Below are 20,032 nucleotides of genomic sequence, written 5' to 3'. Positions count from 1 at the left end.
TTTCATCAATGGCTGAACACACAGAATACCCACATAAAGTTCGCCATCGAGTGGGATTACCAAGCAATCAACTTTCTCGATCTACATATTTATCGATCTGGAGATAGGTTGAAAACAGAACTTTTCAGAAAGCCCACTGACAGAAACACCTTGCTACATTTCACGAGTTACCACCCAGAAGGGTTAAAGTACAACCTCCCATACGGCCAGTTTCTTCGCATCCGTCGAAAATGCACCGACAGAGAGAAATTCTTCCATCATGCAAAACAACTTCAAATACGCCTAGGACAGAGAGGCTATGCGAAAAAATCCATCAGGACTGCCAGGAAGAGAGCAGAGAACACCGACCGCTCGATTTGCTTGACAGCAAAAGAAAAAAATCCCACCAACAGGACTGTCTGTGTAACTACCTTCAACCCGGTCAGCAATCTCATAAAGAGCACCATCAACAGAAACTGGCATTTGATTAAGAACGAGGGCAGCCTAGCGAAGAAACCACTGTTCGCTTTCAAGAAAAACAGGAACCTGAGGGATACCCTTGTACACACATTTTTCGAACCCACGAAAACGACTGCAACCCTATGGAGTATCCCTCCAGTTACTGGTCACTTCAGTTGTGGACACTGTGTCGCCTGTAAATACACCACCAACAGTAAGACCTTCACACACAAGGACTTCACATGGAAGATGAACAACCACACCAACTGCGAGAGCAGATGTGTTATCTACGCCATCAAATGTCCCTGCGACATGGTCTACATTGGCAAAACAATAAGGCCCGTAAAACAAAGGATTAATGAACACAGGTCCTGCATAAAGAACTCAGTCCAAGACAAACCACTCGTTGAACACTACACCAAAAAGGGCCATACTCATGAACAATTTTCATGGACCGTACTGCAACAGCTCCAACCACAACGTCGTGGGGGGGATATCAATTTGACTCTGACAAAACTGGAACAGAAATGGGTTCACAAATTGGACACCGTACGTCACGGTTTAAATATAACCGTTGAATGGAAGCATTTCTAAAAACAAAAACCCCCTCACCCTCTTTTATCATTTCGGGACACCAGGGGCAACCTATATAGATATCTCAGCTTGCATACATTAACAACTGTATTACTGTCACCAATTGTTTTAATCTCTGGCAATCAGAACCTATGTAACACCAAGTGCACACATGTATTCACATGGACTGTAGTTTTTTCACCAATTGTTTTGACATCTGGCAATCAGTACTTATGCATCTCCCGTTAACACCAAGTGTACACATGTATTAATTACCACCACGGGTGACATGTGATATGACATGCATATATGTCCAATGCTAATTAACCTTTTATTTTATGGACCCGTACAATGAATGGATGCGTATGCACTCAACAGCATGTATAGTGGACCTCTCTACCTGTATTATGCCAGCACTCACAATAGGCAGTTTGGACAGATCATGCACCGGTATATACAACGCACTTCCCGCTGGTAATAATTAATAAACAATAGGGGTCTCTATGGAGCCATTATGAAATGCTACCAGACTCAGAGCCAACCGGTTTGCCCGTTTCCACACACCCTTTTCCACACTTTGCATTCAGTGCATCCCATTCAGCATTGCTTTAGCCTGCAAGCACCGTTTCTGGGACCACACCTCCCATGATGCTCCACCATTCGAGTAGTTCAATTATGCTCCACCTTCTTGACAACAGGCGATTGGTTCAAACTCCTTCCTGTACCCATTGGGTACTTCCAATGCGCGTTTTTGATTGGCTGCCGCCTAGCTTGTAAAATGTATATTTACAACGCACTTCCCGCTGGTAATAATTAATAAACAATAGGTGTCTCTATGGAGCTATTATGAAATGCTACCAGACTCAGAGCCAACCGGTTTGCCTTTTCTACACACCCTTTTCCACATTTTGCATTCAGTGCATCCCATTCAGCATTGCTTTAGCCTGCAAGCACCGTTTCTGGGACCACACCTCCCATGATGCTCCACCATTCGAGTAGTTCAATTATGCTCCACCTTCTTGACAACACGCGATTGGTTCAAACTCCTTCCTGTACCCATTGGGTACTTCCAATGCGCGTTTTTGATTGGCTGCCGCCTAGCTTGTAAAATGTATATTTACACAGCAGCCAGCATTCTCCTCACAGTTTCATTTCGAGCTGAGGACCCCGTATACAGAGGTACGCCGGACATAATGCGGTAAGCTAGCCAGGGAACAGCACCTTAGCTTTTTAATTGTTGACCAGAGCGCGCCCCTTTTTGACTTGGCTTGCCAGTCTGCACTTACTATACCCTGCTGCCGGGCTCCACTCATAACTAAAAGTAGGCATTTCAGGTGTCCACACCGCCACATACAGGTACCTAATTACCTGAATTTTCGCACCTCCCACGTGCCTTTTCTCACTCCCCAGATCCCAAAACGATCTCACTGCATTGAATATAGTGCTCCCTACTACACCTCAGCACCACTTCATGCGCGCACCTTCAGGCACTCTAAGTCCTCCACACCCCTCGTGCCGTTTTTCCCAACTCGGTCTCACTGCATCGATTTCAGTCTTTTCACTGGTCATTTTCCTGCCTAGACCTCAGCGCTACTCGATGCGCGCTCTCGCACTCCCGATAGCCATACAGGATTTCGACATGCGGCTAGTTCCACCCCCATGGACCACCGCTGCACCGGAACGACTCTACCCCCGTGGGAGCCACCCTGCTCACCGAGATGTACTCATCACAGACCACCTGAACCACTGGTCAGACGTCTACACCTCATAGGCACGTACTCGCCCACCACCATGCTCTTCGAGGGCAGTCTACCCCGAGTAGGATTCTCTCACCCTCATCGAATCCACTCCTCTGAATCCTTATCCAGGATCATGCATTCTGATCCTGTATTCTCTTTCTCTCAGATATGGGACCCACTGTGGCCCTTCACAGTCAGCGGGAACCCGAGAGATGTCGGCCTGAAGCACTCTCAGGCATATTCCTAAGTGCAATCACGCACACACTATCCTTCAACCACGTGAGGATATTTCCCAGCTTGCCACTGCCACCGGAGCAGCAGGTAAGCCGTTTCTCAGTTGCACCATGAGATGTAACACCATGGCCAAATTTGGCCAGTATTTAATACTATCCTAAATTAATTAAATCACCCATTTTTGAAGATCCTCACTGCCTCTCTTAAACCCACAGAATCAACGGACAGCACCACCAATGGTGCCTTTCCTGACGAAGGCCAGCATATAGAGCGGCTTCAATCAAGCCATGTTTTGGCCGAAACACACCTGTGTCGATCCCCGTGACACAACTGTATCTTCCCCCTTGTGTATGTTGTGTAAATATCTGTTGTGTGCACCTTGTGTGAACTAACCCTGGGGCCATTTTCAAGCCTCAGGTATACTTTCCCTGCTTGATAGTTCTTTCTCTATCACATCTATACAGGGAATGTAATTCAGTGTGGAGTTTTAACCTCAATACATCAGAGGTTGACACTTAACCCGTGTTACCACCGTTCACAATCACTTTTGTCCGTTTGATGCCAAAAAACTTTCGTGCTTATCGAAAGACCTGTAAAATAAATTGTTGAATGAACTAAAAAAGGACTGTGTCAATGTAAAATAAACATACATGCACGGCACAACTGGCTTACTTGTAGGATCTTCTTCATCCTGATTATTCCTTTTTTTTTTGTTCATTGCTAGTGTTGACCTGAACTAATTCCAAGTAGCTGTCACCTACCCTGAATCTCCTATAGGGAATTAAAATCATTTTTTGCATATTTTCACTTCTTTTCAAATCACATTTAAAAGTATTCTTGCCCGTGTTTTAAAATCATCCCTGTTGCTCTAAGCTTGCTAGGGGGGAACTGAATTGGTATTGCATTTGATTGTATTCCTGAAAATTGTGTGCTCCCCCTCCATCTCCTTATATTGCATAGGGGGGAGTGAATTGTCAAAAGAAAAAGTGATCATATTATCTCTGGTGAAAACCATCTCAGTGATTTCTGTGCTGCATTCTTTTCCATCATTTCATTTCCTTGAACCCATAAAAGCATTCTCAGCTACCTTATCCTCTCTATACCAACTCCTAAGTAATTAAAAAGTGTGCTAGTGTAATATTATCCATTGTTGATCACTGTCATATTCATAAGTGTGCTATCCAATATTAATTTATTCATAAAAAGTGTGATATATATCTTGTTTAATGTTTCAATAAATCTTTTAATTTGTAAAACAAACCTATTTCTTGGCTCAGTGAGGTCAGGGGGATTCAAAGAGAGGGGCGTTATACAAGGGTTTATCATCCAGATCTATGAACTTGTCATAAAAATATATAAATAAGGGCTTCCCTTGGGCATCCCAGACTAGGCACTGAATTAGTTGGAGTACTGAATTGAAGTCATTTAACAACCTAGGGGGCAATGACCTGGTATCCATTGGAAGGAGAAATGTATTTGAGGACATGTGCTCCTGCCTAGCAGGCATTTCACATAATTGGAGGGGAACAGAAATATATTTCTCGGCCATCCTACCCAGAAAGAAATGACAAGGGGCCAACTGCTACAAATGGATAGACATTTCTAGAAGAAAACTCAACAGGGGGCTAGAGAAATTCTGTACAGCAAGAGGACTGTGCTTCATAAAGCACCCGGCCATTACAATGGGTGACCCAGACCTTTTTCACAAAGACGGCACCCATTTATCAAACCAGGACATGGAACATTTCTTTAGAGAAATTACAGCAACTCTAGCCTCCAGGGGTTGCCACTAGGAGATACTTTCGGGGGAATGTGGTCAGCCGCCAACCTGCCCACGTGTGGCGGCACGGGCCAGAGGGGGTAACCCCAAGACCCGGTGCACAAAAGTATGTTACTAAGATGATATGTGATTATTGTTATCTCCATAACCATATCTGTACAATAAAAGCCTACGGCCTTTTATTGCCAACACTTGACAACAATGTGTAAGCCAAATTATTCCGGGTGAGGGTATGGGGTCGGCAAATAATTATGCATGCATATGGGTTCAGCAGTTATGGGCAATGCTGCAGGGCCGCCCAAAGCGAGGCAGGGTAACTGCTGTTACCATCAGCAGGCCTGGAGAGGGGCAGCCCAACCTCTCCCCCTCTCTGCTCCTCTCCTTCCCCCAAGCAAGAGAGACACACAGCCTGTGCAACACAACCTGAGGAAGGATGAGGTGTGAACAATCACCTCACCCTTCCTCCATACAGCAAGGTGCTAAGCACCTAAGGAAACCAACAGTCAGGCAGGGATCAGGTTCAAAGACCTGCCCCCCCCCCAGAGGGCCAGACAATTGGCTATCCGGCCAGGGGCTGGAACACAACAGCCCCCTCTACTATACATATCAAAGACCCAAGGCTCCCCTGGGACTTATAAATACAGAGCGGCATGCTCTGAGAAAACACAAACATTTTGTGGACCCTGAACGGGGACCCAAACACACAGGAGGTGCACTGTTTACTCAGTGCCTTCCAAACCTTTGCTTCTTTACCACAAAACCCTTCAGACCTACAAATAAGGGAGAAGAACAAAGGAAAAGAAGTACAAGGCACTGTACGGTGCCCACAACAAGTCGTGGGACATGAGACGGCGGGCACGGGCCAGAGGGGGTAACCCCAAGACCCGGTGCCCAAAAGTATGTTACTAAGATGATATGTGATTATTCTTATCTCCATAACCAATCTGTACAATAAAAACCTACGGCCTTTTATTGCCAACACTTGACAACAATGTGTGAGCCAAATTATTCCGGCGAGGCTATGGGGTTGGCAAATAATTATGCATGCATATGGGTTCAGCAGTTATCAACCTCTAAGTGTGGGTACTGATGACCATTGGGCATTGGTGGTTTGTGCTATCAATCATCCAACATTAAAAAGCCCATCTGTATCACTGCCACTAACCAGCCGTTTCTAAGGTTCCAACTTAAATAGCATAACACGACCTGTCAGTGTTTAATTTCAATGTGTCGCTGATAACAACATGGAGAAGTGTGCTCCGGTGCAGTTGTCACACTGTGCATCGTTGTTATCGGGTTTGCCGGCTTGCAAACATTAGTGATGTCTCGTATATGTTCACAGTTATAGGTGGTGACCCATTTTACATAGGCTTGAATCGCAGAGAGCTTGCGTTTGCATCTGCATTCTCAAATATGAAAACTGCAAAGAGTGATCTTCTTCTGCCACACGGTGGTGTGTGCCAGTTTCATGCTGCAAACGCCAGCATGCATGCTCTGAATGTACATACAGCCTTATCGCCGAGTGATGTTTGGGTGGCAATGCACTGCTCAATAATTCAGAAAATAAACATCAGCGAATGCATGGTTATTAATTTACATGGTATTCATAGACACTAGCCCGGGGATTCAGTTACCTACTCTAGGACATGTGAGGTTGGAGTATCATAAATAAACAAGTCAGAATCAATACGCATTAGGGCTCAACGACGTCCCTGCGTTAAATGCTGCAATGGTTACGAGGTTGCAGGGCACAGAGACTGGCCTGAAAGGCAGACACATTCCCACTGTAGCACGGTTGGGTATAGTTGGCTTGGGGTCCAGCGTTCCATTGATGAGCATCGTGATAGGTCGCACAATATAATCAGATTTCCGAGATGTAGCAATCCATGTGCCTTTCTAGCAGTTGCCTGTGGGGCTGATCCCACCCCCCCCCCCCTCACTCTCTACCCCCTCCGACGCTAACCCCCTCTCCTAGAGAGTGGCATGTCTTTCTAGCAGTTGCCAGTGGAGCTGTGCCCCCCTCACTCTCTCCACCCTTGCACCTTACCCCCCTCTCCTAGAGAGTGACATGTCTTTCTAGCGGATGCCAGTGGAGCTGAGACCCCCCCTCCCTCACTCTCTGCCCACCTCCCACCCTACCCCCTTCTCCTAGAGAGTGACAGGTCTTTCTAGCAGTTGTCTGCTGTGTGGCTGATCTTATGTCTCTCTCCTCTACTGTCCTCTCCTCTTCCCTCTCGGCCCCCCACCCCCTCCCTCATCCATCTCATGCCCCCCTCTCTCCTAGGGAAAGAAATGCACATTTCACTGCTTGTGGGCAATGATACAGGTGCGTAGGTGACTGGATCGACGGATAGGTGGAGAGAACAAGTGATGTTGCCCAAACGTGGAAGACATGAAGCCAACCCGGGCTGCAGTGTGCTTGCCCCCTCGCCTCCTTCCTCCTGCAATATTGAATGACAGCTCGGGCTAATGGCTATTCCTGAAAGGATTCAGCTGCTATGTGTAGAAATTGAAACTGATTCTCCAGTGCCCGGACCGTCTGGGCACATTGATCCGCTTTAATGGAGTCTTCAGAGCGAGGTGCCTGCGCCCGCAATGTGCGGATGAGCAGGAGCGTAGTTGCCGAAGGCGGGGGTCGTGAAATGTACGGGGGCAGATCACAGACAGCGTGCCACTGACTGGGTATGAGGTACACAGATTCTGTAAATGCACATGCATCGCCATACCAACCCCCACACCACGAACACTGTGAACTGGGCTTTAATGTACGTTGCTCTCTGTTGAAAGGTAAGATCGAATAGACTTGCTCTCTGTGGATGAAAGCGAAAGCCGGTGTCAGGGAGTGGGGGACTTCCCGTGGAGTGCAGTGCAGGGCACTTCAGCTGACTCGGGAGCTGCCCATTCCTCCCCGGGCCTGCTGGGGCGTCAGCTAAAGTGCACGTGATGCTATCGAAACAGGGCCGCCCTGAATACTTGACCTGTTCACGCATTATGCCCGCTGTTTATGTTCCGTGTCCCGCAGGCCGACCCCTTCGGCAGGGGTCCCTTGCAGGGATGGTCATGCGCATAGGCGAAGGGTGCAAGCCAAATATGATCCTCCTTCTCGCGCCAGAATAGATCGCATGCACCACAATATTCAGCCTACGAATGTATCCGTTATGTAATACAGCAAATACAAACTTTTACTTTTTAAGAAAGTATCTTGAACACAGCGCCCATGGCAACTTTACAACTAGAAAAAGCAGATTTGAATAATGTTTAATCTGCAATACACATACACATCCACTCGTACACGATGTATGCTACTACATGCAGCTTTCCTTTGGTATTAGAACCCACAATCATCCAATTTTCCAACAGGTGCTCGCAAACATAGTGGGAGAAATAAAGTTGAACATACAAGTCTCCGTTTTAGAAACAGAGAAAGGGAGAGAAAGAGAGAGTGAGAGAGAGCGACAGAGAGAGAGAGAGAGAGAGAGAGAGAGAGAGAGAAGTTGTTGACTTTCTAGTGGACGAGTGTGGCAATGGCACGTTGCAGAAAAGAGAAGTTAATAAAGGAAGAAAAATGAAGTGTCTGTTCAGCTCCTGTTTTTTTTCTTATTTTTTTTTAGCGGAGCAGATATTATAGGAATACCTGCATGTCATATCACATGTCTGCCAAACAATGTAGGACTCTATTCGGGATTGTGCACCCCCCACCCCACCCCCGCCACACACATGCGTGTGTGCACACGCCCCTGCATTCACTATCTGAAAGATAAATGCTAACAACTACGTTTTTCTTCATACGATAACCGACATGTTTCCGTAAAGTCACTTTGGATGTCCTCGGTCTATGAGCTTCTGAGCTTCCGACATTTCGGAGTTGGCATGAGAAACAACCCATAGGTAAAAGCAGCAAAATAAGTCCCACCAGGGTGACGCCATAAGGCGATTTTGACGCCAGTTCTGTTCTTGAATGCACCTGAAATATGCTGGTTTTCCTGTGCCGTCACTTGAGCTGTCCGGGTGCAGGTGCACCAGAGATATACTTGTGCCGGGTTAGAGACCGCTGCACGCTGTCTTTGGCGGCAGTTGGTGGAAATGATCAGAATGTTGCCGTGTAATGTACCCTTTACAAAGTGGATGCAGGAAACGGTTCAGTTGAGCGTGGCAACTACTAAAGAGGCCCTTGAGACGACTGGAGGCGACGGGGGCATGAGGCGTCGCCGTCCCTCCGCCTTTAATGCAGTGTGGGGTGGCAGAGAAGTCACCACAAGCAACGGTTGCATTCGTGGACGTTTCGCAAATGCCGTCAAATCCATAAAACGGGTCCATGGCAACCCACCAAACCAATGAACAGAAAAGAACAACGAAAGAAGCTGCTCAATAGGAGGTTGGGGAAGGCGGCAGGGCGCGAAATGGGTGTCTGGCGTAGGAGAGGAAAGCCCGCCAAAGGTTCATCCGAGGCACAGTCCTTGCCAGCCGCCACCCGGAGAAGGGATGACAGGAGGGAGTCTCCACCGCTACCGTCAACCCTGGTGGCCTGCCTCACTCCAAGCGCGCGCCGCCCCCGTTCGGAATCTCCGACGCTGATTGGACAAGACAGCCGCCTCTCCGCCAATCAACATCGACTCTGCGCCTGAGCACGTGATGGCGGCTTCGGAGAGGGAGAAGCTGCCGCTGCTCTGCAGCCCGCCAGAGGGCTGCGCGCTGCGGAGCAGGACGGGCCGGGCCAGCGTCTCCTCATCCTCCTCCCCATGGAAGCTCCATCCTCAGACTCGCTCTAGCCGGGAAGTGGGTGTCCCCGGCTGCGCGGACCATGGGAAAGCTGTGCCGCCGCGGGCCGGCGGGATGCTGAGCAGCGCACATCCTCATCATTGCCATCACCATCATCTCGCCCCCTGGGCCGGGCTCTCGGGACCCGCGGAGCACGTCTAGTCATGGTTCTTGGGGCGGAGTCCCCCCCTCGGCAGTGTTGGACACTCTGCGATTGCCTGGGTTCCCTGGTGCTCACCGCAATGTTGCTCATCATTGCCAGACCGGTTAAACTTGCAGCTTTCCCTACCTCCCTAAGTGACTGCCAAACGCCCACCGGCTGGAACTGCTCCGGTAAGCCTGCGTCTCCCACCGCAACAGGGGTCTGCCTTTCTTCCGCACCCTTCTACCGGAGGGACTTTACATACACGGATCCCCACTCCCCAAACTCTCCCAGCACAGGGATCATGGACAGGATGCGCACTCCACCAGTCCCTCATCATACACAGTGCACCCACTCCCCAAACCCTCCCGCGATGCCAGCATGGCCAGTCGTTCCACTTCCTCCCTCAACCTAGAATTAGGGGGCTGCCCGCATGCCTACACCTCCACGCGTGCGGAATATGTTTAGGATGCACGCTCCCCACACCTTGTGCACTGCAGGGCAATGTGTACCAGAAAGGACAGCACTTGCATCCACACAGCATAGGAAACACTGGGCCTGATTAGCAAGGCATTTTTAAAAAATGATTTTCCTCTTGAAAAAGGCGTTTGTAAAGCATGCCTGGTGTCTGCTTAACCTCTCCGCAAACACTTTCAGGGCAATCAATGAAGATAAGTCAGACCCCCGAAACAACTTATTATGGGGGAACGGCTGCTCCCAGACACCACTGTCAACGCTAAGAACAAGTGCAAAGACACCAGCCTTGACAAGACGAGTGCGAGGAAACCACCTCCAAAGTGTCACTTGGCGTAAGTGACAGCAGTGCACAGCAATACACCCCCACTCTTTCCTCTAACACTGGTCAGAACTACGATGACACTGCTGCTATTTCTGTCCCTGCATTCGCGGGGCAAAGTATAGAAACCCACCCTAAATCCCCGAACCCTGAAAGAGCAATGCACATCAACGAATGCCACAGCTGTGCGTAATCTCGAATACATACATTCCAACAGCCCTAACCACAGGGGGACAAGGCTAGACCCCGGATCTTTCAGTATTTTATACTGGGGATATGCACTCCGTTCTGCCATGTGGACTCCAAGTGAACACTTCGGGCCCAAGGACTTTTTTTTCTCACACCTATCAACTCTCTCTGGAGTTACTGCAGCAAGGTTCACCTCCAGTCACCGAGAGATAAAGATGCGTGTCACCAACGAAAGCAGTGCCCCATATACTAGTCCACGCTGGCCTCTCTGCAAATATAACACCTGTACAGACCTGAGATCTGGCGACCAGTGCAATGCAAGGGCGCCGATTCCCAAATCCAGCTAAGTCTAGGACCACTTGCAAAACCCCTTCTCCTACAGCCGGTGCAGAGAGACAGCTCCGGCGACCAGTTCAGCCTGTGACGAATGCACACAGGAAGGATGCGTAGCCGAGTCTGAGCTCTCCATTGAGCACTGATGGGACGGAGCTCTGTGAGAGTTGGGCTGCTTGGCAGGGTCGCCACATCCTTGCACTTTGCCCAATGGGCTGTCATTGCACCCAGACACCGGGCGAGCGCTGCCCGCGTGAGTGCGCACAGTGCCCTGCCCCCGTGTCACCTTTGATTCTGTGCACATCTGGGCCAGACATTTGGATGAGAGCTGTGCACGCACGCAGATGCGCCCCCTCCTTCCACCGCCATCAAGTTTCTTCCTTCCTGCTCCCTAACGCGTTGGAGCAGAAGAGCCTGGTGGCTCTGTATTCCGCTTGCCATTGTACCCCGGCAGCGCTATATCTGTTTGGAAGGATAGCGGCAGAAAGATGTCGCATGTTGCAGCTGTCCCCACTCCCCACCGCGTTTAGGTTCACTGTCCAGCCCTAGAAGGGTTCAGGGATGTAGAGCGGGGAAGTGGGACGTGTTTCTATATAGCATGGCTCCCTCCCAAAATCTCTAGCTCCTAAATGTAAACTGGTTATTATTCGAAAAGAAGCGCTTCACTGTTCGCCCTTTGCCCCCCCCCCGCCTCCCATACTGTAGGTTGCACATTCTGCCTCCCCCGTCCCCAATTGTAATAATGATACTATTATATTCCAAGCCAAGTACTCGAGAGCTGCTGGGAACCATTTCTAAACCAGCACATTGTTATAAATCACACTGTGGCTGTCCGAGAACTGCTGATTCTTAGTAAAAGTGGAGAAGGGATGTGCTCAGCCCAGGAGCCAGGATACAGAACGTCTCAGACAGAGAATATGATCATTTTGGGATATCGATTTTTGATCTTTGCTCGGGCCGTTCGCCCGCTTTGCATTCTCGGCAGCAGTCTGAACGCTGCAACTTGCTGATGGCAGTGTCCAGCTGTGACGGGCGCACACTAACGGATGCTGCAGTTTTCAGGCGAGCCTGGCCTTTTCATCTTGCATATTAAGCGCGAGTGATGGAGGGCTTAAGGGCTCTGTGGTGCTGATGCACAGGCTAAATGCATTCTGCTCGGCGCGGGTGAGCAGAGACCCCCCTTCTCCCCGCTCGATTTCAGCACCAGACCTAGGTCTGGCCAGTCTGCGAAGCGGCTGTTCCAACCTTGCGCAATGCCCTAATTGAATACGGAAGGACGGGTACCGGAGTTACTGCACTTGTAAACCAGCTTGTGGTTGAAGCTAGCATTTTAATTAGATAATTATCAGATGGTGTTGTGGGAAGCCTTTTTTCTTGTTCGCCCCATTCACGTTGCCAGTCTGCGATCAAAACGCAGACCCCCCCGTCTGCGGCGTTAATGTAATGCGATATTTTTGTCATTTCAATGTTTCTTTATACCCACACGCGCACGTTTTGAAGTCGCATAATACTTGTGAAAGCAACAGACCGACTGCCATTTGCCCAAGCCAGACGCTTTACGTGGGTTTTGTTTTGAACATCTAACACGCCTGGCAATATTCAGGAATGCAGTGCGTTCTTCTTTAAGAGAGGAGAAGCGCATTGAAAGAGAGGAACACTTGTCTTGTGGATGTTCCGTTTGTTTCCTGCTTGTAGCAGGTAGGGGATTAGGTTACGTATACACGATGCCAAAAAATCAATAATGAGAATCCTAATGGATCCGAGGCATAGTGTGACGGCTCTGTGCAATATACTAATGCGTATTTGAGCGGACGGGAAGGCAACTAGCGGAAATCCGAAATTCGTCCTGTCATTTGGAGGCAGGCGGCTCAGCCACGTCTGTTAGCAGGTCTGCGGAAATTGAGGGTGAAGGGTCTGGCGAGGAGACTGGCTCGGCGGCTGGGGAATGACCCTGCCCCCCTGCTGCGAGTCTAACTTAGCGGCGATCCGTCTTCATATGCCTCAGACGCGCTGCTTATCTGTGCTAAGTGAGGGCGTTGTGACGTCAGCGTGGGGGGTGTTTGTAACACGCCTGAACTCCACATGCAAAGTGAGACATGCACTGTGAATGCTCATCAACGGGGAAAGTTTGCTGAATGTAAAATATGCCACCCCAACATCATTTGCAAAATACCCATTCAATGATCGTTGTCAGCTGTGCACATGCCATATAAACAGTGTAATCATGAATTTCAAATGCTAAAGAGTAATTGCAGTCAACTCCAGACTGAAACTGTTGCTTTCTCTTGCATTCGAGGTTACGACGACCGAGAGAATGACCTTTTTCTCTGCGACACCAACACCTGCAAATTTGACGGGGAATGCTTAAGAATTGGAGACAGCGTGACCTGCGACTGCCAGTTCAAGGTAAGGAGCCGGGCCTTGTGGTGTATGAAAGCTCTCAGTGGCATCTCCTTTTCCAGCCTGTGGGCCGGAGCGATTCATGTCTGCATGCAGAGAACGCAAGCCTGGCACCAGCCGAGCTAGCTGGCAGGACATAGTAGGAGGTGTCAAGGAGACAAAAGTTTCTTTGACAAAATGCAGACCACAGGGGTTGCCAGTACCCCTGGGGAGATCATGTTTCGGGGATGCATGTGCGATGAAGGTACAGAATGAGGCCGCTGAGGCAGCATTTGGGGTTCACGTCAATCCTCAAACCTGTCTGTGGGAATAATATCGCGCATGGGGCCTTGCTGAGATGGTTGCACGATCATGTGTTATGTTCCCGATGGATGATCTAGTCTCGCTGGGTTTCTAGAGAGTGTTGATGAAGCCGTACAATACACCGGCCATCTCCTCCTCCACGCCCTGCTGTTTTGTTACCGTGTGGGGGTCTGAGTGCTTTTTCTTTACCCTTGTAGTTGGGGTAGCAAAGAGCACGATTAAACTGTTTTGAAACACTATTTCCACATTCTGCCTGAAAAGCAACAACATATTCATCCAAATTGCAGAATGCACAGATGGTATAACCTGACATTGATTGCACATTTTTTGTTCCTCCCCGTAGATGCTTTAGGGAACACCAAGATATGGAAGTTGAATTTTCAGGTAGATTCTTAAACCAGAGGGTAAAGGTCATATTTGCCACAGTTGCATTGATTATCTCCTAGATCAGGTTTAGTGCTGCTTGAATGTAGCGTACATTAGCGTGAAAGACGCGAGGGATGTGAAATTGGGGTTGCCCAAGAAGCTTTCAAAGAAGAACGTAAGAGGTCTTTCTTAAAGTAGCCATTGATGGGCAGAAACTATCTAAAAGCTATAGCCCAGTTGCCACTACCCACCAGACATTGCAAGAGGGCAGTGATCCCAGAACCGTTGCATATTCCTGATCAGCGTGGTGGTGTTTTTCAATGGGATGCACTCATTGAAAAAGGCTTTGGAAATCAGGCCAGCCTCTTGCATCCTGCTAATACAGACATGCCACCCGTACACAGCAGAGAGAGTTGCAGCTGATAGTAGCAGCGGTGGATCAGAGTGGGTAGGTGTGGGATGGCGCATTCTGTAGTACTCTGATTTGACTTGCTCTTAAGACACGCTTGAGATGGCTGATCATCCCCTGCCCTCATGACAACCTTGGACTGGGCATGGATTAAATAGTAGATGTCAAGAAGATCTTGATCATTCACGCCTGCTCCAGTACACTCCTCAACCGGTATTTGGGCAAATGGACTATATTTCTGTATATTAGTTCAAATATTTTCAAAGCAACACACTTTTTCAGACTCTGGGCCATGAAGATGCTACCAGAGCTAAGTTTGACTTACTCATGACTTACAACTGAAGAGGGCTATTAGATTTACGAAAGAAGTTACACTGAGGAATTCTGACTTATTCCTAACTGAGCCCTGGAGTAAGTCAAGTATATGTCAGAGTTATTCACTGTCACTTCTTTTGTGGATCTAATATCCCTTTCCGGGTGTAAGCCAGACTTACTCCTGGCAACATCTTCGTGAAATCACGAGTCTGGCGGTAACCCTTAAATGCGGCGGTAGCGCTATTACCGCCTCATTTAAGGGTCTGCCAGATCATGGCTTTGGCGGATTTCCCCCCAGCTCTGAGCTGGGGGAAAATCCGTGGCAAAATTGACGATTTTCTGCGCGATTACCGCCGGCGGTAATAGCGCACATTTTCCCCATTGGGCCCAATGGGGAATGAGGAATTTCCATATAGGCCCAATGGGGAATGGGCAATAACTCTGCCGCCAAACCCGTGATCCGGCGCTAATAGCGCCAGGGGGTTTGGCGGTAGGGCCGGCCTTACCACCCAACTCGTGATGAGGCCCTGTCCACAATGGGTAGACCAGTGGACATGATGTTATTTTCTAAAACTAAACCCTAGCAACAAAAGTTTTCTTTAGATGGGAATGAAACATTTTGACCCAAAAACTGTGGGATGTGGGATGTGCATGTATCTTCTATACACAATGTGGTAAATATATATATATATATGGTCAGGGAATAAAAGTAAAGTTGGGGAGAGAGGTTTCGGTAGGAAGGTGGAGCACAGGGGACCCCCAATAATGAAAGAAACGTTAAAAAGTAGGTCGACTATACTGAGTCAACCAAAATGTAGAACCCTTTATTTTAGGTATCAGAAGTTGCAAATGCCAGTGTCGTATGAAAACAGAGTGGTATTGTGCCAGTTATGCCAGTAGGCTCCACCTAGTTTGATCAGAGAGCAGAACCCATCCAAACTAGAATAGCACGATTGCTCATTTTTTGCTATGTTAACAGCCCCCAGACCCTCTTACCTCACCCATTTTGTGGTTTAAGACTGTGTACATCATAGGAGGAAGACATCCTTCCTGAAATAAAAATGTCAAGACAGCAACTTTGTTGAGTAGATGGTAGTTTTGTGATGTCTCAACGATAGGTCAAGCCCTAGGGAAGGGAGAGCGTTCAGTGTATGCAGCTGATCTCCAGACCAATGCGACGCATGCTCTGGAAACCATAGGGGATCATCACCGAGTTACATGGCGCTCCCAAGTGGAACTATTGTTTGTCTTATGTTCTGGTTGTAAGTAAATCGGATAAGTACCAATAAGACATGTATGAGGCATGCTCTTGCTGCAACTGTCATGTAACAGTACATAACCTGTATAATTGATAGGGAAACAGACGTCTTGCAGTCACAAGGAATTTGTTGATCTGCACACCAATACACAGAACTACAGTGATAGCACACACACCCAACTTGAAGAACCAAAAACACAGCCAAGTGTAATGACCAAAAAGGCAATATCTAAATTGAAGGATCTGTTTAGTTCTTATTCTGGGTTGTATCTGAGTATGGTGGTATTTTCAGTTCTTATTTGCTTGACGTATGGTGCATATTTTAATTACTGCATATTTTGTTGCTGCATTGTGTCCACATTCTTAACATTTGAATCCATCCTTGTTTGCTGTACACCAACTCTTATGGGCATTTTTGCTTGTCTTCTGCACAGTTAGGATTCATCCACGTGTGTATAGCGCGCACTATTCAGTGCTTGGTCGTTCCATTGTGCTCGCTTGTTGAAGGTCAGAAACAGATACATACAATGCTTTGTCAGAGATGACAGATTTAGATATCAGTTACTTGCCCAAAGAAAATATTCTTTGGGGCATTGCAGAATTCCCCTGGTCTGGTTGTCTAGGAGCAGCATGCTTTTTCTGGTGATATAGCACTAAGGCTTTTGAAGTTTTGGACAGCCAACAACCCCCCCTCTCCCCCTAATAGTCAAGCATCATTGAGAGGCCCAGGTATGAAGACCTAGGATGATCTAAGGCAATCAGCCAGAGCATGGTGACTTTAGATGTGGACTACATGTGGACGTACCCCCAAAGAGGTCTCCCAGGGTGGATCTAAAATGACTCAAGGAAAGATATTTGGAGCAAAAAACCAGAGGTCTTGCTAGAGAATGCCTCCTTACACCCAAGGCGGACTGTGTATCTGGAATTGAAGATGGAGTGCGGCCACAAAACAAATGTGGACCCTGGACCTGAGTCACAGAAGCATTTTATAATGGTGCAATCCCATTGAAAAACGCTCCATGAATTAGGCCCTATCTATATTGTGGATATGCGCTATCTCTACATTATAATTCATATTAACTCTATTGGGGACAGAGGCATTTAGAACCATCATAGAATATCTTTATGGAGCTGGTGGTGCCACTGAGAACATTGCCCACGATTGTTTCTTTGCCTTTTGTATAAGGCAGCTAGGTCCAACTGGTGGCAACCATTGCTTGCAGTGTGGAGGGCAAATCAGCTATCTTCACAAAGCAATTGATTGGGCCCAAAGTACATAATGGACATTAAACAGTGTACAGGAAAAGCATTCCTTTTGTAAACTGAGAGTTTAGAACGAGTATAAAGGTAAGAGCAACAGAGCCAGAGGGCTGTTTCATGCACCTGCATAGTGCTGCATAGAACATGAAACTAGACACCCTGTTTTGTGTAGAAGTAGTGTGTTGTACCATTGTTATGGCTCCGAAGAGCTATTTTGCTACATCTTTCTTCAAAATCATATGCCTAAGTGCAACACGCATAATTTGCATCATGTATTTTTGCAACACTTATTGATTGCTCAAGGTTGTTGGATAACATGTGCAGTATGTCCCTTTAACTTGAACTATGCAATGGAATATTAAATTAGGATTATGTACAATCATGCACTGTTATGTCAAGAAGACATTGTGCTATGGAGGCTGAACTCGGTGTATACAAGGCTGTACTTAGGGATCGTTACAAATGCATGGTGCTTAGGTTTGTTGTAGTAGTGAATCTGCAACATGTCAGCAAACGAATAGGGCTTGCAAATTAGAGCATCATCTGGCCAGAAGTAACATCACATGCCCTTTGATCACGTATAATTCACACACTATAACATCAAATAGATCACAAGTACCGGATAAGAACATACATCTTATATTATGTGCAGTATAAGGCCTAGTAGGGCCATGAGTGTATATTACTGTTTTTGCCATTTTTATGATTTTGCCTGTTCCCTTCCCATTTAGCCTTGTGGCGCTTTGAAACACAATTCTGTTGTATAAAGCACCTTACAATTGCTCAATATAATAAAATAAATAAATGTGTAAAAGGAGTAAAGAAATCCAGAATCATGCAGAAGCCTAAAGGAAGTCATTATATTTCTGCAAAGGTTAGAACCTGACGTTGCAACCACTGTTCCCTTTGACCCATAAATAACAACCGTGCCATCAGGCAGTGTGTCTAGACAACCTAGCAGCTCCTCCAATGGGATCGTTTTGTGACCAGCGACAGTCTACAGATGGCTGTAAACAATGGGAACTCTACACAATAGATTTGTAGATGGTCTCTAGATCGTTCTAACCAATGGGAGATGGTCTCCAGAGTGTTCTAAAAATGGGGGCTCTACACAATAGGTTTGTAGATAGTCTGTAGAGGGTTCTAAACAAAGGGGGCTCTACACAATAGGTTTGTAGATGGTTTCTAGAGCGTTCTAAACAATGGGGGCTCTACACAATAGGTTTGTAGATGGCCTCTAGAGGGTTGTAAAACATGGGTGCAGTACACAATGGGTTTGTAGGTAGATGGTCCCTAGAGGACTCTAAACAATGGGGGCTCTACACAGGGGTTTGTAGATGGTCTCTATAGGGCGGTTTGTAGATGGTCTCTAGTGGACTCTAAAAAATGGGGGCTATGCACAATGGGTTTGTAGATGGCCTCTAGATGGTTCTAAATAATGAGGGCTCTACACAATGGGTTTGTAGATGGTCTCTAGAGGGCTCTAAACAACAAGGGATCTACACAATGGGTTTGTAGATGGTCTCTAGAGGGCTCTAAACAATGCAGGCTCTACACAATGGGTTTGTAGATGTTCTCTAGAGGGCTCTAAACGACAGGGGCTCTACACAATGGGTTTGTAGATGGTCCCCAGAGGGTTCCAAACAATGGGGGCTGTATACAATGGGTTTATAGATGGTCTATAGATCGTTCTAATCAATGGGAGATAGTCTCCAGAGGGGGGCTCTACCAATAGAATAGGTTTGTAGATGGTCTCTAGAGGGCTCTACACAACGGTGGCTCTACACAATGTGTTTGTAGATGGTCTCTAGAAGGTTCAAAACAACGGAGGCTCTACACAATGAGTTTGTAGATGGTCTCAAGAGGGTTCAAAACTACGGGGGCTCTACACAATGGGTTTGTAGATGGTCTCTAGAGGGTTCAAAACTACGGGGGCTCTACACAATGGGTTTGTAGATGGTTTCTAGAGGGTTCAAAACTACGGGGACTCTACACAATGGGTTTGTAGATGGTCTAGAGATGACCCCGCATCATGGTTTCTGGACACCATTGTATCGCAGGTGGTCTAGAGATGGTTATTAGTGTCAGCAGCATAGTGGCTGTAAGGAAACCCAGAGGTGGTAGCAGTCGAGTCCCCTGGAGACCCCTTAATGATGTCTAGGCCGTAGTCCTCACAGCTACTGTGTAGGATGTGAGCCAGGGGTGCATTAGACGCTTTTATCTAATAAAAATCAATAACTTGCTCACGTCCAGTGGATGCAATTGTGGAAAAGCAAAAGCAACACGTGTAATTACAACAGTAAGTGCAGTGCCCACACTCCTCAATGAAAACAAATGTTACTTATTCTGTAGACAACTGCATGCAATGTCCGCTTTCACATTTCCGGTTGGATTTCTGGGTTGGTAAAGTGCATCTGTTCAAACAAATATCAGACAGAATTTTGTCATGTGTGGCGATTCCAGTAGTAAATGACTGAGCATTTTCTACCTACAATAGTATCCATGCTTAAGTCAAGATCCAGGTTCAAACGTGCAGACTCAAACCTTTCTATCTTGCCAGAACTAAGCAAAGAAGGTGGTCAGCTCTAGAGGAGTGTAATATGGCACATTCTTCCCAGCCCGTCGGTACACTTCCAGCCATGCCCTTTTCAGGGTGCAAGAGTAAGCTGCGGTTCTGTGGAGCACATCTGTAACACAATGTGTGTGCACTCTTTCACTTCCAGCCCTGCCCTATTCAGG

The 20,032-nt window shown here is 47.4% G+C and overlaps 1 protein-coding gene across 1 annotated transcript in view; it reads left to right on the top strand.

Moving 5' to 3' along the window:
- The first annotated feature begins 9,443 nt into the window (after positions 1 to 9,443).
- TMEFF2 (transmembrane protein with EGF like and two follistatin like domains 2) overlaps positions 9,444 to 20,032 on the top strand; it is an 866,447-nt gene continuing 855,858 nt past the window's right edge. The window contains exons 1-2 of the mRNA XM_069615689.1: positions 9,444 to 9,855; positions 13,279 to 13,388. Of these exons, the coding sequence (XP_069471790.1) occupies positions 9,687 to 9,855; positions 13,279 to 13,388 (279 nt within the window). The 5' untranslated portion in view covers positions 9,444 to 9,686. The remainder of the gene's footprint in view (positions 9,856 to 13,278; positions 13,389 to 20,032) is intronic.

Source organism: Ambystoma mexicanum, chromosome 9, assembly GCF_040938575.1.
Source record: "Ambystoma mexicanum isolate Mex_15411 chromosome 9, UKY_AmexF1_1, whole genome shotgun sequence".
Classification (NCBI taxonomy): Eukaryota; Metazoa; Chordata; class Amphibia; order Caudata; family Ambystomatidae; genus Ambystoma; species Ambystoma mexicanum.
The sequence above is the reverse complement of the archived record's forward strand: the minus strand, read 5'-3'. Positions and strand labels throughout refer to the sequence as shown.